The sequence below is a fragment of the Stenella coeruleoalba genome (genome assembly GCF_951394435.1).
Source record: "Stenella coeruleoalba genome assembly, chromosome: 4".
Lineage (NCBI taxonomy): Eukaryota > Metazoa > Chordata > Mammalia > Artiodactyla > Delphinidae > Stenella > Stenella coeruleoalba.
In genome coordinates this window covers 109,805,370-109,820,193 of record NC_137149.1, presented here as the reverse complement: position 1 = coordinate 109,820,193, position 14,824 = coordinate 109,805,370, and the positions used below count along the sequence as shown (strand labels likewise).

Genomic DNA, 14,824 nt, shown 5'->3' with positions numbered 1-14,824 from the left:
ATTAGTTCCTGAGATTTGTAATCTTTTGAGTCTTTTCCCATTATTACTGCTTAAAAGTTCTTTGTTAACAGAGATGACTTTGCCCCTTTTCCTTTAAAGCTTTAGTGCTTCTGATCATTGGAAACCTTGTCTGATAACAAAAACATTACATATAAAGCAAGGCATAACCAGTTTGGGAATGTATTAATGTATAGTTACCCTTCCCATATCAGGCTTGATCTTGAGAAGACGACACCTCCAAGTTAGCATAAGGTAACCTGTGCAAAGTAGTAAATGATATGCTTGAAATTATCTTTGTTATGGGTTTTTTCCAATCATAGTAAAATTGGAGGTCTTATCTGTTCTATGTGAGAGAATTTAAAACTATAGAAATGTGCATTTATTACGTATTTTTTAAAAGGAGCTAAGCAATAAAAACTTTAAGGCTAGAGCTTAAGTTGAAAATAAGAAGAAAGTATAAATGTCCAATGATTAAACTTTTCCACTGCTGTTCACATCATGATTTGTTGTGATTAATGTATGTGGATGAGGACATAATGAAAAAAAATCATAAGGCTTATAGATAAAATGTGGTTTTTGTACATTGACTTGCCTGTAAATGTTTTTCATTTTAGGAATAAAATTGAAGGGTGTTTTTCTTAGAGAACACCATTTGTCCGATTTATCAGGAATTCGAAGATTTATATAAGGTAAGAGGTTTATAAACTTTTCAGTTTTGACAAAAGAAGACAAAAAATCAAATCTGAGCAAAAAATTGGATATTGTATTCATTATATATTGAGCATAATGTGGATATCATATTCAATTAAAATTTTTCCTTATTTTTTCAGCTTTCAAAGAATACAAATACTATTTCAAAAATAATATAATTTTCCAAATCCATAGATTTAATACAGCATAGGCAGTTGGGTGGGTGGGGGGTAGGACTTTTAACCTTGACAGTCATCTTTTCTTAAAAATAATACAATTCTTTCAGGCCCTGAATTAGAGATCATATGTTCTGGGATTTAAATTTGCTGAATTATTGGATATTCTGTACATAATTGTTTGGTGTGCCAGTGGATGACCATCCTATAACTTCAGCTTTCTTCAAGAATAACAGATAGGCCAGTGGTCAGAAGCTAAGAATCTCAAATCTAATACCAGATTAATCTGTCATTAATCAGGCGTGTAATCTTGGGGTGTTTTTCAAATTGGAGGAATATAAAGCGGGAAAATTTTTGTGAATACTCAATGTTGATTTAAGTTAATTTTCTATTTCTTAAAGTTGATATAAACTTTGTTTATTGCCCTTAATGAAAAGATTTACAAAATAAATACATTCGAAAACAAAATTTAAACATTAACGGGGTGGATGCTACTGTTTTGCAGAAGTAAACATAGTACTGGCTGCTATCCAGTAAATTTTGTGCCTTGTGCCTTGTGATGATTGTAAAGTTTTACAATCTGGACAGCAGTATGGTTGTCCAGAACTTTACTCTTTTGCAGACCTAAAGATTATTGAAATGAGGGAAGGGGGCCTAAATTCACAAAAGGATGTCTTTGGACTGTCTGCAAATCCTTATTTGAAGAATTCTATATTATATTACTTCCAAACATTCTTCTAGCTCCAATGAGTAATTCAGAGTCTTGGAATTAACATTCTTTTGAGAAAAACTGAAGTTTTAATTTGATCTAGGATTTGGCTTGGCTAGTAGTTAACTAAATTGGGTTAAAAGTTGACTGTTTTGTTAACTACCAATACAAGTTTTTCTTTTTAGATACAGGTAGTCCTTACTGTGCACCATTTCACCATGCGTGAATATCAGTTTTCACAATGTAGTTAAACAACAGCTGTCCCACAACAACACAGCTGAACTTTTAGTTGTCACAGTATTAACTGAATTATTGCATAAACTTTGCTACTGGCTCTTTATTGCAAAATCATTATGCAAAGATGTGCATCATGAACAGTAACAGTTACATCACTGCTTTCAAAGTCTTGGTGATTGGTCACTGAACATCTATTAGTTACACACAGATAGTAAAGCATATAGTTGTGTTGCCTCCTTGTCTCCTAGGGATAAACCCATGTGAGATTTTGCAAAAATAGAAAATCAGAAGACGGAATTGGTCAACAAATATGACAGAATAGCAAAGAAATGAAAAGTGATAATACTGGAAGTGAAATTAGATGTGGTTAGATTTGAAAATGGCCACAGCAAAGCAAAGATAGGATGAGACCTAGGCCTACATGAAGCTACAGTACAAGCCCCATTTTAAAAGTCTGATGAATACAAAAACAATGTAAAGTTGCTTCAGCATCTTTTCGTTTAAATTGTACTAGGAACAGAAAGCCGCTGATGGTTGAAATGGAGCATTTACTTCTTTGGATTGAGGACTGTAATCAAAAACAAATCCCAGTCAGTTTGGCATTGAAGTTAGTTGCCGCATTGAAGGAAAATGGTAATTACAAGGACATCTATTTACTGCCAGTGAAGGCTGGTTTCATTGTTTCAGAAGTCAACATGAATTGATTAATGTTAAGCTACCTGGTGAAGCTACAAGCTCAGATAAGGATGCTACTGTGAAATTTGCACTCAAGATTCCAAGAATTACAGGCAGTCCTTGCTTTGCACAGTAGTGAGAGACTGTACTATGCAAAAAACTGCAGGATTTGGATGGGATGTAAATGGAGTTAGAAGATAAAGATGATCCTGGGAATGTTGACACTGGTGCCATTCAAGAAATAGTTCTAGATACGCAGGAGGCAGAACTTAGTGAAGGCAGATATAAAGTTTTACGTGAGTAAAGCAGTTGTAAAGGATGAGCGTGTCTCAGAAGTCATGCTGTTGAAAAACTTCACATTGAAGGAACTTTCAGAGATGTTTCATGACATTGACGGCACAAAGGATAAAATTTTGGAAGCTGATTCAAACTTAGAAAGGAGTATGACAGTTTGCCAAGGCAGAGATAAGATGCACACTCCATGTTATAAGTCATATAATGTGAAGAAAGCAAGCACTTTTCAAACTACTTGATACATTTTTTATAAAGAAATAAAACATTATAATTTTCAGTGTTTCTAGTGGTTTGTTTTGGGGTTTTGTTTGTTTGGGGGGGGTTGTTCGATTTTGGGGTTTTTGGGTTTTTTTGTTTTTTGGCTGCGCTGCGTGGCTTGTTGGACCTCAGTTCCCCTACCAGGGATTCAATCTGAGCTCCAGCAGTGAAAGCGCCAAGTCCTAACCACTGGACCGCCAGGGAATTCCCAATGTTTCTAGTGTTTTAAATATTAATTTTACTATATTACATTTATAACCAACACCAGAGGGTTTTTAATGTTTTGGCAAATTTTAAGGTTACAGAATAATCATAGATTGTTAATCCCATAGATTAAGACTTTGCAGAGTTTCAGCTTGCATAGTCAAAGCCAGAACCGCCTGCATTTAAAACAAGCTAAGGAGTCTTTGTATTCAACCAGATATAAATACATCAAGTTGAGAAACCACTATATTTTAGCCTTATAACCATATATATTATAATTGACATTTTTCACATTGTCTTTGTATGCTACTACATCAAGTCTTTGAAATAAAAATTTATAATACTAAATGTCTCATTTGGACTTTGAGCATTAATCCATTTGTAGGTAAAATCCTGTCTAATAGAATAGGGGTTGGCAAACTTTACTGTAAAGGGCCATATAGTAAATATTTTAGGCTTTGCGGGCCATATAGTCTCTAGCAAATACTCGTTTGCCCTTGTAGCACCAAAAACAGCCATAGACAATAACAAACCATTTAGCATGGCTCTGTTCTAATAAAACTTTGTGGATACAAAAATTTGAATTTCATGTAATTTTCTCATGAAACTTTCTTTTGCCATTCTTAGCTCACAAGGGTCTACAAAAAGGGGGTTCCGGGGTGGAGAGGTTTGCAGTTTGATTTATGCAATAGGGACATGTAATTGAACTGTACAATTGTATACCAAAGAATGTAACCACTGCTTGCATCATTGAGTTTTGAGAAAGTTGTTCTTATGAATACTTTTCCATACCATTGCACACTTACAGGTAGTAGGGTGGGGGATCTTTGGGGAATGGGGCAGTAGGAAATTCAATGTTTCTTTTCACTTGACTCAAATGATGGTCCCACTTTTAAGTCAGGGATTTTTACTGACACCTTTTTAGGTAAACTAGTCCTTGCAGCGGTAAGTAAAAATGGAAGGCTTTTTAGAATTCTAGAAATTAGCAACTCTAGCCTAAGACTCTTGAGCAGGTCTACTTCAGCCCTACATAAATAAATTTGCTTTTTAAACGGAACCAGAAGTATAAAACGCTAAAAGGGTGTTGAAAGGAGTACAGTGAGTACAAATGTGCCTACTGTCTTAAATAAGAGTGTTTGCTATATTTTGCTTTGTGTGTGCAAAAAAGAGATACTACTTCCAGTGAAGGTGTTTAGAAAAGACCCTTGACTGGTGTAATGGGAAGAGAACTATACAGGTTCTGTACTTTAGCAAGTGCTTTTCCTCTGGCTTTATTTGTTCGCTGTGAAATAATTCCTCCGTAAACTAGAAACAACATCCAGGCAACGCACTAATTAGATGCCAGGCTCTGGTGAAACTAGCAATAGTTACAGTGACTGAAGGCAAATGCTAACAGATCTCAAATAGTACCACAGGATACTAACTGGAATACCTTATTTACCCCAGTATGCCTCTTTAGAGTAACAAATCAAGTACGTCCACAACAGCCTTTGGGTATAAACAGATCCGTTTGGTTTTAAAGAAGTCTCAGTAAGCAATGCCGTAGAACCAAGTAAGCAATTTTAAGAGCCCAGTCACAGTTACAGTTGTTGCAATAAGGCCCTTGCAGCCCGATTTTCGGTGGCTGGTCGCGTTGGTAGTGTCGCGGGGGCTGCTGACGTTTCACAGGACCAGTGCTACGTGGCGTTCCTGCGGGCCGGGGCCGTTCTTCCGCTAGGCAGCTACGCCCAGCAGGATTTTTCTTTTTCGCGTCGTCCTGGTCGCCACCGCACGCCACCTCCGAGAACCGATCCTTAACCTCACGGGGGCGCGCGCGGCGCGGGAGCGAGCCCCCTCCTCCACCATCGCTCCCGGAAGTGCCGTGGCCGGCCGCGCGCCGGGGCGGGCGGGGCAAGGCGTCGCTCCCGGAAGCGTCGGACAGCCGGCTGGGCGGGGTTGCGACTGCCACGTTGGAGCGGAACGTGGAGGTGGCCCTGGGCAGGAGGAGGAGCGGCGGCGAATGCTGGGAGAGTCCGACGAGCGCGGCGCTACTGTAGGAACTGGTCGCCGGGGGTCCCCGCCAGGTGTGTCCGCCTGTCCCCTTCTTTCCTCTTTGAGGGCCCAGGCCCTTCAGGGAGAGCCTGGGCCAACGCTGGTATCCCGGCCTCGGTCTCCGCTGGTCGCTGCCAGCCTGCGGCCCGGCCTCTGGTGGAGGCGCGCCCGGGTCTTCGTTTCGGGCCCGGCGGGTCAACGCCTGGCGTCACGGCTGCTTTGGAGATCGCCCGGTCCGCATCCGCCGACGTTTCCACTGCTGAGCAGAGGCGCCCCTGAGACTTGCGACAGGGTGTCCTGCCGGCGCCCGTAGCTGGCGTCTGAGGTTAGGAGACCTTCAGATCCTTGTGCACAAAGAGGTGCGGTCCCCAAGGGCGAGGGAAGGAAACAAACCTCAGGATTACTTTGGTTGACTTTAGTTTGGTTGGGATTTTTTGTTGCTCTTTGAACTGTTGCCAGATTTAAAGGTTCGTAGGTTTTAACTATAGGCTGTTGTCATTTAACCAGGATTGGATTATTTTAAGGGCAGTAGTCGCCGGTCGCAGCCTATACCTCGAAGGAAGTATCATTGAGTGTTGTATGTTTTTGCTAATAAGTTACTATTATACGAGGTTAAATTACGGGGCAGGTGTAAAATAAATCAAAATATTGCCTGGGCTTACGAGCATTATAAACTTTTCCGTGAGCGCAAGGAACTAATTTTACCTAGGTCATTCTGAAGTTGCATTGATGGTGACAAATCCTTCCTCCTAAACTGTCTTTCTAACCACAGAAAACTGAAATTTGATTGTCTTTGTGGGCAACTGTAACTCTATTTAATCAATAATTATGAGCCTCGTCCTTGTTTCATGCTGTCTTAAGTTTTCTGAACATAACGATTGTTCTAGAGTTGGCTAAAGTTTACTTACCTTTTCTTAGTGGTTCTTCTGTGCTCCTGGTTTCTCATTGTCCCTTAATTACAGCTCTGGGAAAGTTTCGTAGACTCTAAGAACTTTTGGATAAGTTGAACTGTTTTTGTTGTTGTGAATTTCTGTTACACACATCTAAGTTTACTTAGGAAATGTGAGATTTTGAGTGGATTTACAATTATATTCCTTAATTGTATATAAGCAAGTTCTTTTCTGAAACTGATAGCATAAGAACGGAAAGAAATTTTTGTAGACTGTAAAGAGCAATGATTCTCAACCTTTTGGGATTCCACTCTTTTAAGGATCTGATGAAACCACTGGATCATCTTCCTAAACAAATGCACATATACACACGGATAGGATTTTCTGTATATTTTCATGAGGTTTACAAATCCCAAATTAAAGATTCTTGTAAGTTGATATTATTAAATTGATTTTTCAATTGTCTTTAGAAGTGTTGTCATTCTTAAATAAGTTAATTTCAGCTCAGAAAGTTTTGTTTATTAAGACTGCAGATAAGCGTGACACCATTTAGTTCAGTTTTGTTTATTAAGACTGCAGATAAGTGTGACTCCATTTAGTTCACCAATGCACAGTTGCTTCTTTGATTTGGTTTTTGTTGAGTGAGATGAGCCTAGAACATCAATAACATTAAACAAATTCTCTAGAACAAATGTGCCCATCCATAATGAGGTATTTTGCCCACACAAGATGGATTTTTACTAAAGACAGTGGCAGCTAGGGATTGTATTCCTGGTTTGGGAGTCAGAGTTTCCAGTTCTGTTACCTCTTGCACTTTTTACTTTCTGGTTTAGGTCAGCTCTATATGTAGCCTTGTAAGGTTGGTGTTTTTTTAGAGAATAGTACTGTTGGGTTTTAGTGTTGCTTCACAAAATTAGCGTTTAGAAAATGCAGAAAGAAAAAAAGTTTTCACTTAACTGCACACAATTGCTGTGGAGACAAACTTGGATGAATAAATAAAAGTTTTCTGGATCATATATTTTCTTCAGTAGATGTATTCTTTTGAAGATTCACTGGGGTAAACATTTTAAATTGTGACTTTTGTATTAGCTGCCGTTTACAAGCATTGATTGACCAGGTGCCAGGGACTGTTCTCTGTGAATTCTCACAACAAACCTATGGTGTACTTTTATTACAGTTATTTTACCAAATGGTTAGCCATGACACACATAGATAAAGTTACATGCTTAAGGTCAGAGCTAGGACATGGTGAAGCTGGGATTTAAACCGAGGATGTCGGCTCCAGTCTCCATACTTTTAACTGCTGTGCTATAGATGTTGTCTTATAGGGGGTATATGTAAACAAACCATTGTCCTCACAATTTTCTTTTAATATTTTCACAACTATGTTCTGTGTAAAATAGTCTTGAATGAAACAAATCTACATAGCATGAATTCTAATCACATACAATATTGAAAAAAATTACACAAAGTTTTTAAAGCAAGTCTCACTTGGGAAATACGCGTTTTAATCTAAGACTTCTTTCTTCATATTTTCAAGAAAACTAGTTACAACTAAGTGGTCATTTTTAAGAGGAAATACACATGTATCTAGATGAAGCTGTATTTCCATAGTATTCTTAATAGTTTTGAGAATGATATGTAGTCTATGGTATTCTTGTCTAATTAGATTCAGACTGCTTAATGTAGTTCTAGGCTATTTGTAGTAGAGTGATTTGATGTTTTTTTAAACAATGGTATTTAAGCCTTATGTTCAGTACAGGTTCATAAGTGGAACTGCTTCTGGTGGAACATTGAGTACTAAGGCCAAGAAATAGACTTTATAAATGCTTTGAATTCCTACTTAACCATTTTATGTTCTTGTGAATTTGTCTCTCTCTCTCTCAGTAAGTGTTACACATTAACTAAGTGTTCATGAATTCAGTAGCCCTTGTTGTATCTTTAAAAAACTTTATATATATGTAGCTATTTTGTTTTCACTTTTAGAAATTATTCTAAAGGCACTTTAGTACTTTCCCCTATTTTTTAAATAAGTTAAGTTTTAAACAGTGAAGAATTTAAAAATTAAATATTTTACTTGAAATTGGTCTTTCTAGCTCATCAGTCTTTTTGTATTCCCATAAATACAGACATTCAAAATCAATCAAGCAAAACTGTGTATCTCAGTCTGTGCTAAGCAATTTTGAGTCCAAAAAGGGTAAAAGCTGTAACACTTGATTGAAAAAATGACAGTATTTGTCGATTTGGTGAGACAAGATGACATATAAAACAGTTGGTAAAACAGGCGATGGGAAAATATGTACTAATAGAATGTTAAAAAGTTTTATTAAGATAAATAAGACACTTTATTGTAAGATGCTTGAAGTGTGGTACAGACTAATGTAAAGAGTTAAGAGACTATTTAGATCAGTGTGGATTGGACCAGTAGGGCAGATTTCATGAAGGACCTGGGATTTGAACTTATTATTAAAGACAATTGGCTGAGAAGAAAAAGAGGGCATTTCATATAAAGAAAATAGGCCTCTTTTTCACTTCTTAGAAAATTGGGATTTTTTTTTTCTTCACAATAATCTTAGGAAACTAGATGTGCAGTTTTCTTGATTAATCTCATGATAGTAATAATCTTTAAAGTAGTTAGCATATTAAAACACATTTTAGGGCTTCCCTGGTGGCGCAGTGGTTGAGAGTCCGCCTGCCGATGCAGGGCACACGGGTTCGTGCCCCAGTCCGGGAAGATCCCACATGCCGCGGAGCGGCTGGACCTGTGAGCCATGGCTGCTGAGCCTGCGCGTCCGGAGCCTGTGCTCTGCAATGGCAGAGGCCACAACAGTGAGAGGCCCGCGTACTGCAAAAAACAAAACAAAACAAAAAAAAACACATTTTAATTTGTGTTTGGACCTCTGTAAAATACATTATCTCATTTCAACCTCACAATATCCCCTAAGGTAATCATTCTTAACCCCATCTTACAAAGGTAAGTAGGAATTGGGGCTCAGAGAGGTCAAATGATGTGTCGACGGTGTCAAAAGTAACAGACCCAGTATTCAAGTTGAGGATTAACTCCAGAGGTCCTGCCTCTAAGCTATGTAGTTCAACCTTCTATCCACTTTTGCCTAAACTAGGCTGTTTCTAAAATACATGTCTTCTTCCCTTAATTTCATCATGCATTGTAGTTTCTTTGCCATTCATTATTTCTCTTAAATGTTAATATTTCTTCTATAATTAAAATTGAATACTTGAGCTTGTTGTAATAACAAGTAAGAGCTTGGACTCTGGAGCTAAACTTCTGAGTTCAAATCTTGGCTCTGCCCCTTGCTAGTGTGTTCAAATTATTTAATCTTTCTGTGCCTTCATTTTATTATCTGTAAAATGTTCATCAAATATAAACAATTTGGACATGTAAGACTCAGGGCATGTTTTTAGTCTAAGGCCCTCTTAAGGAAACTGTTAGAGGATGAACTTCATCCTCCAGAGATGAGTAAGAAAACTGCCAAGAGTACTGTTGGAGAACATTGAGTATATTTAACTACAATAGACCTGAGGCTAAAACAAAAGTAGGAATAAGGAAGAAAGAATAAAATGTACATGTTAAATATCTGATGATGTAGGAATTGGTCGTAAAAGTAAAAAATTAAGAGAACTGGGAAGTAAGAAGAAAATTGGGTGTAGAATAAGTTTGTGGATTGCCTAATCTATAATGGCTAGGAGTCAAAGAACATCATTTAAAGCTGACAAATCAGTTAGTAGAAGTATAAGCATATTTAACAGTACAAAGGTAAACACTGAGAAAGATAATACTGTGATTATAACTGTGTGATGCAAGAGAGGCAGTAAGATTATATAAGCTAATTTTGTTAGTGCTCATAGTAGTTAACTGTGTAAAGAAATAGAGGATTAATAGTACTAAGTGAAATTATTTAAAATTATAGTAACAAAGATGGAACCAGAAACATATACTAGAACAAAAATACAAATCACTCTAATTATCAAAAAAATTAAAAATACACACACAAAAATAGATAACAGTGAAAGACATTTTTTAACATTATAAAACCAAACATAGCAGACTATGATAGAAATGAGAATAACCATTTCTGTCATATCAGTAAGTTTTAAATACATTTATTAGCTAATCTATTAAAATTTTTTCAAATTGGATCACTAAGCAAAACCTGATTTTTTTTCACTGTATTCAAGATAGCCAGGGAAAACAAAATGGTTCAGAAGTTGAAAAGGCCAAAGAGCACACATAAAGGCAAATAAAAAGAAAGCTAGGCTATTGATCTCAATATGAGACAAAGTGAAATTCAGGCCCAAAGGCATTATTTAAGATGAAAAATATCCTGTAAAGCTAAAATATGTATTTGACAGTGAACATTTAGCATTGTGAATATCTGTCTACCTATGTATTCAATATGTAAATATGTAACTATGTACTGAATAACAAAGTAACTTTCATAAAGCAAGTTTTAGGAGATACCAGGAGAAATAGGCACAAATGCACTAGTAGCAGGATACTTTTAATTTGCTGTTCTTGATCCAGGACAGATCAAGTGGGTAAAAAAATAATAATAAGGATATAGAAGACTTAAACAATTAAGTCAGTAGGATAGACTTGATTAACATATATTGAACTCTGAAAACAGAGCACCCCTTCCTTTTAGGTCTTCTGGAACATTCACAAAAACTTGCATAGGCCCCAAAGAAAACTTCCATAAATTTCATAAAGAAGAAATAGTACAGAAAAATCACAATGCAGTAAAAATAAAGGCCCCTCCACTTGGATATTAAATTCAAACTGTTGTATCAATGGAGAATACAAATGGAAATTGTAAAATGGGTGATCATAATGATGAAAACACTAGTAATGTATAGGATCCAGTTAAAGCAGTGTGCAGAGAAAATTCAAAGCCTAAAGAAATAATAAAAATGGGTAAGTGAAGCATTTAACTAAAAAGTTAGAAAAAGAACAAAGTAAACCAAAAGAAGGTACAAGGAAGGAATTAATAAAAATAAATGCAGAAATTAATGAATTCAAAAACAAGAAAAGTAGAATAAGTAAATCCAAAATTTGGCTGTTTGTAAATACTCAGTAAGCAAGTCAGTAGCTAAGTTAATTTTTAAAAGGAGGGTAGGGGAAAACAAAACACATATTCTTAATAAATAAGGACTAATCACCATACACAGCACAAATTAAAAGAATTATGGGGAACTTCTCTGGTGGTCCAGTGGTTAAGACTCTGAGCTCCCAATGCAGGGGGCCCGGGTTTCATCCCTGGTCAGGGAACTAGATCCCACATGCCACAACTAAAAAAAGATTCTGCGTGCCGCAACTACAGATCCCCCATGCTGCAACAAAGATCCCACATGCTGCAACTAAGACCCAGCCAAATAAATAAATATTAAAAAATAATAACATTGGATAAAAGAATCATGAGTCTATGTTTGAGTCTAAACAAATAAATTAGAAAATTGTAAAAAAAATAAAGGAATATCATAGGAAAATGTAATTTACAAAAAATGACCTTGAATAAAGAGAATTCAGGACTTCCCTGGTGGCGTAGAGTTTAAGAATCCGCCTGCCAATGCAGGGGACACGGGTTTGAGCCCTGGTCCGGGAAGATCCCACATGCCACAGAGCAGCTAAGCCTGTGTGCCACAACTACTGAGCCTGCATGCCACAGCTACTGAAGCCTGCATGCCTAGAGCCCGTTCTCTGCAACAAGAGAAGCCACCGCAGTGAGAAGCTTGCGCACCACAACGAAGAGTACCCCCCACTCGCCACAACTAGAGAAAGCCTGCGCACAGCACTGAAGACCCAATGCAGCCTAATTAATTAATTAATTAATTTTTTAAAATTTCAAATAGATCAATTATCCATAGAAGAAATAGAGAAAATTACCAAAGGAGTACTTTCCCCCAAAAAGCACCAGACCCAGATGTTTCACAGGAGAATTCTGTTAAATCTTTAAAGACCCAGTAATTCCAATGCTGTTTTTGAAAGTGTTCCAGAACATAGAAAAACTCCCACATTTGTTATGAAGCAAGTATAACATTGATACCAAAACCTGACAAAGACTGTACAAAAGGAGAAAACTATCGATTGAATCTCACTTAAGGCTCTAGGAGTGAAACTTTTAAACAAACAAAATCTAGCAGCACAGTAGTAGAACAATACATCATGGTCAAGAGAAGTTTATTCAGCATATGAAAAGATGGTTCAATATTAGGAAATCTGTTAGTGTAATTTGTTTTATTGGTAGACCTAGGGAGAAAAATCATATGATCATCTCCAATTACCTAATGAAAAAGCATTTGACAAAATTCAACACCCAGTCTTTATGAATAACATTCAGTAAAACAGTAATCATTGGCCATTTCCATATATATATTTGTGTATATATATATATATATATATAGTACAGATATAAACGTGTATATATATGTATATATACACACAAAAATATATGTATGTATATCTCAAATTCCAAAACCATGCTCAGTGGTGATACAATAGGCTTTCTCACTGAAGAACAAAACAAGAAAAAAATACCGCTGTTATCACTACTCTTGAATATGGTACTATTAGTACTGGCTAGCTCACACAAGAGAAAGATATCAGAGGAATGACAATTTGAAATGAGGAAATAACTGTCACTGTTGGCACATGGTATGAGTGTATATGTGGAAAACCCAACAGAATCTACTGAAGCACTACTTCAAGAAGAGAATTCAATAAGATAGCAGAATTAAAAATGAATGTAAAGAAATCATTAGCCTTCGTATAACAATAAGAACATAGACATTGTAATGGAAGGGAAAAAAGCCACATTTACAAACAAACCAAAAGAAAATACTTAGGAGTAAGCAAACCCAGTATATCAAAAAAATTTCAAACGATACTGAAAGATAAAAAAGAAGGCTTAAATCAAAAGACACCAAGTTCTTGATAGGAAGATTCAGCATTGTGTCAGTTCTCCATAAATTAATTTACTAATTTGGGTACAGGTTCAATAAAAAACACTAACGTTCTTTTTTTCTTCTAAAAACTAAACTAAAAAAAATAGTTTTTCTTCAAAAACTATTCTGAAGTTTAGTTTTAAAAAAAAAAGTAGGGTTTCCCTGGTGGCGCAGTGGTTGAGAGTCTGCCTGCCGATGCAGGGGACACGGGTTCATGCCCCGGTCCGGGAAGATCCCACATGCCGCGGAGCCTGCGTGTCCGGAGCCTGTGCTCCGCAAGGGGAGAGGCCACAACAGTGAGAGGCCTGCGTACCGCAAAAAAAAAAAAAAGAAGAAGCAGCCATAAATGAATTTGCTAGAAGAAAACTGTTGATGAATGTCTTCGTAACTGTAGCATGCAGAAAGCCTTTTCTAACTAATCAAAATTCAGAAACCAGTTTTTTTAAAGTGAGAAATTTGACTGTAAAAAAATAAAAATGGTACACTGATACATTGGAATATTTTTTCAGTGCTAAAAAGAAATGAGCTATCAAGTCACAGAAAGACGTTGAGGAACCTTAAATGCCTATTGCTAAGTGAAATAAACCAATCTGAAAAGGCTACATGTTGTATGATTATAACTAAATGATATTCGGGGAAAAGGCAAAACTATGGAGACAGTAAAAAAGATCAGCGGTTACCAGGGAGGGAGGGAAGAGGAGGGACAGAGGAAGAGAGGGATGAATAGGTGGAGCACAAGAGAGTTTTTAGGGCAGGGAAGCTTCTGAATGATACTAAAACGGTGGATTATACATTTGTCAAAACCCATAGAATGTACAACACAGAGTGAATCCTAGTGGAAGCGATGGACATTGGTTGATAATGATGTGTCAGTGTTGATTCATTGATTGTAACAAATATACCACTGCGCTGTACAAGATGTTGATGAGTGGGGAGGCTGCGTTTGGGAGGCAAGAAGGCAAGCGAGGGAGGTATGTGGGAACTCTCTATACTTCTCACTCAAATTTTCTGTGAACCTGAAACTGCTCTAATAAATAAAATCTATTTTAAAAAAATGGAAATTTTGTGAAAGGTAAAAAAAAATAAGCAAAATCAAAGATAAAGTCTGATAGCTTAATAGAAAAATGGGCAAATGATATAGACAAGAATAGACAGAAAAGGTGACAGAGAAGGAAATATGGATGACCCATAACCATATAAAAAAAGATGTTCAACGTTATTTATAGTATGAGAAATGCAAATTACAACTATCCAGAGCTAACATTTTTCATCTATCATGCTGGTTACCCTGGAAGGTCTGTAGGGCAGCAGCTACTTATGGATTACTCTTGGGAGTATGAAAAGGTACAGTTGCCATGGAGGGCAACTTGGGAGTATCCATCAAAATTAAAATTACTTTTATCCTTTAACGCATCAGTTTTACCTCTGGAAATCTACAGCTTTCCTTGCCCATGAGTGAAATAACATGTATATATGGCCATTCATTTCAGCATTGTCTGTAAAAATAGCAAAAGATTAGAAACAGCTCAGGTGTTCATCAGTAGCAGGCTAAGTAATTAAATTATGGTACATTTTACAGTGGAATAGTATGCCATGTGAATGCATTTATGTAAAATAACAAATTTTTTTTTTTTATGCTATAGCACAGTACCTCCTGAATTTTTCTACCAGAGTAACTTTAACAGAGAATATATAAAATA

General features: G+C 36.7%; 1 protein-coding gene across 19 annotated transcripts in view; it reads left to right on the top strand.

Annotated features, from left to right (window-relative positions):
• Positions 1–14,824, top strand: part of SEC31A (SEC31 homolog A, COPII coat complex component) — a 74,569-nt gene that overhangs the window by 4,768 nt on the left and 54,977 nt on the right. For 6 of the 19 annotated variants that reach the window (XM_079919539.1, XM_079919537.1, XM_079919542.1 and 3 more), the window contains exon 1: positions 14,075–14,095. Coding sequence is in view for 2 of the 19 variants with exons in the window: in XM_079919547.1 (XP_079775673.1) it covers positions 5,243–5,306 (64 nt within the window). In the remaining 17 variants the exon portion in view is untranslated. Of the gene's footprint in view, positions 1–614; positions 690–5,138; positions 5,307–5,348; positions 5,634–14,074; positions 14,096–14,824 lie in introns of those variants that run through there. The other 13 variants (XM_079919554.1, XM_079919551.1, XM_079919549.1 and 10 more) reach the window with 7 other exon arrangements.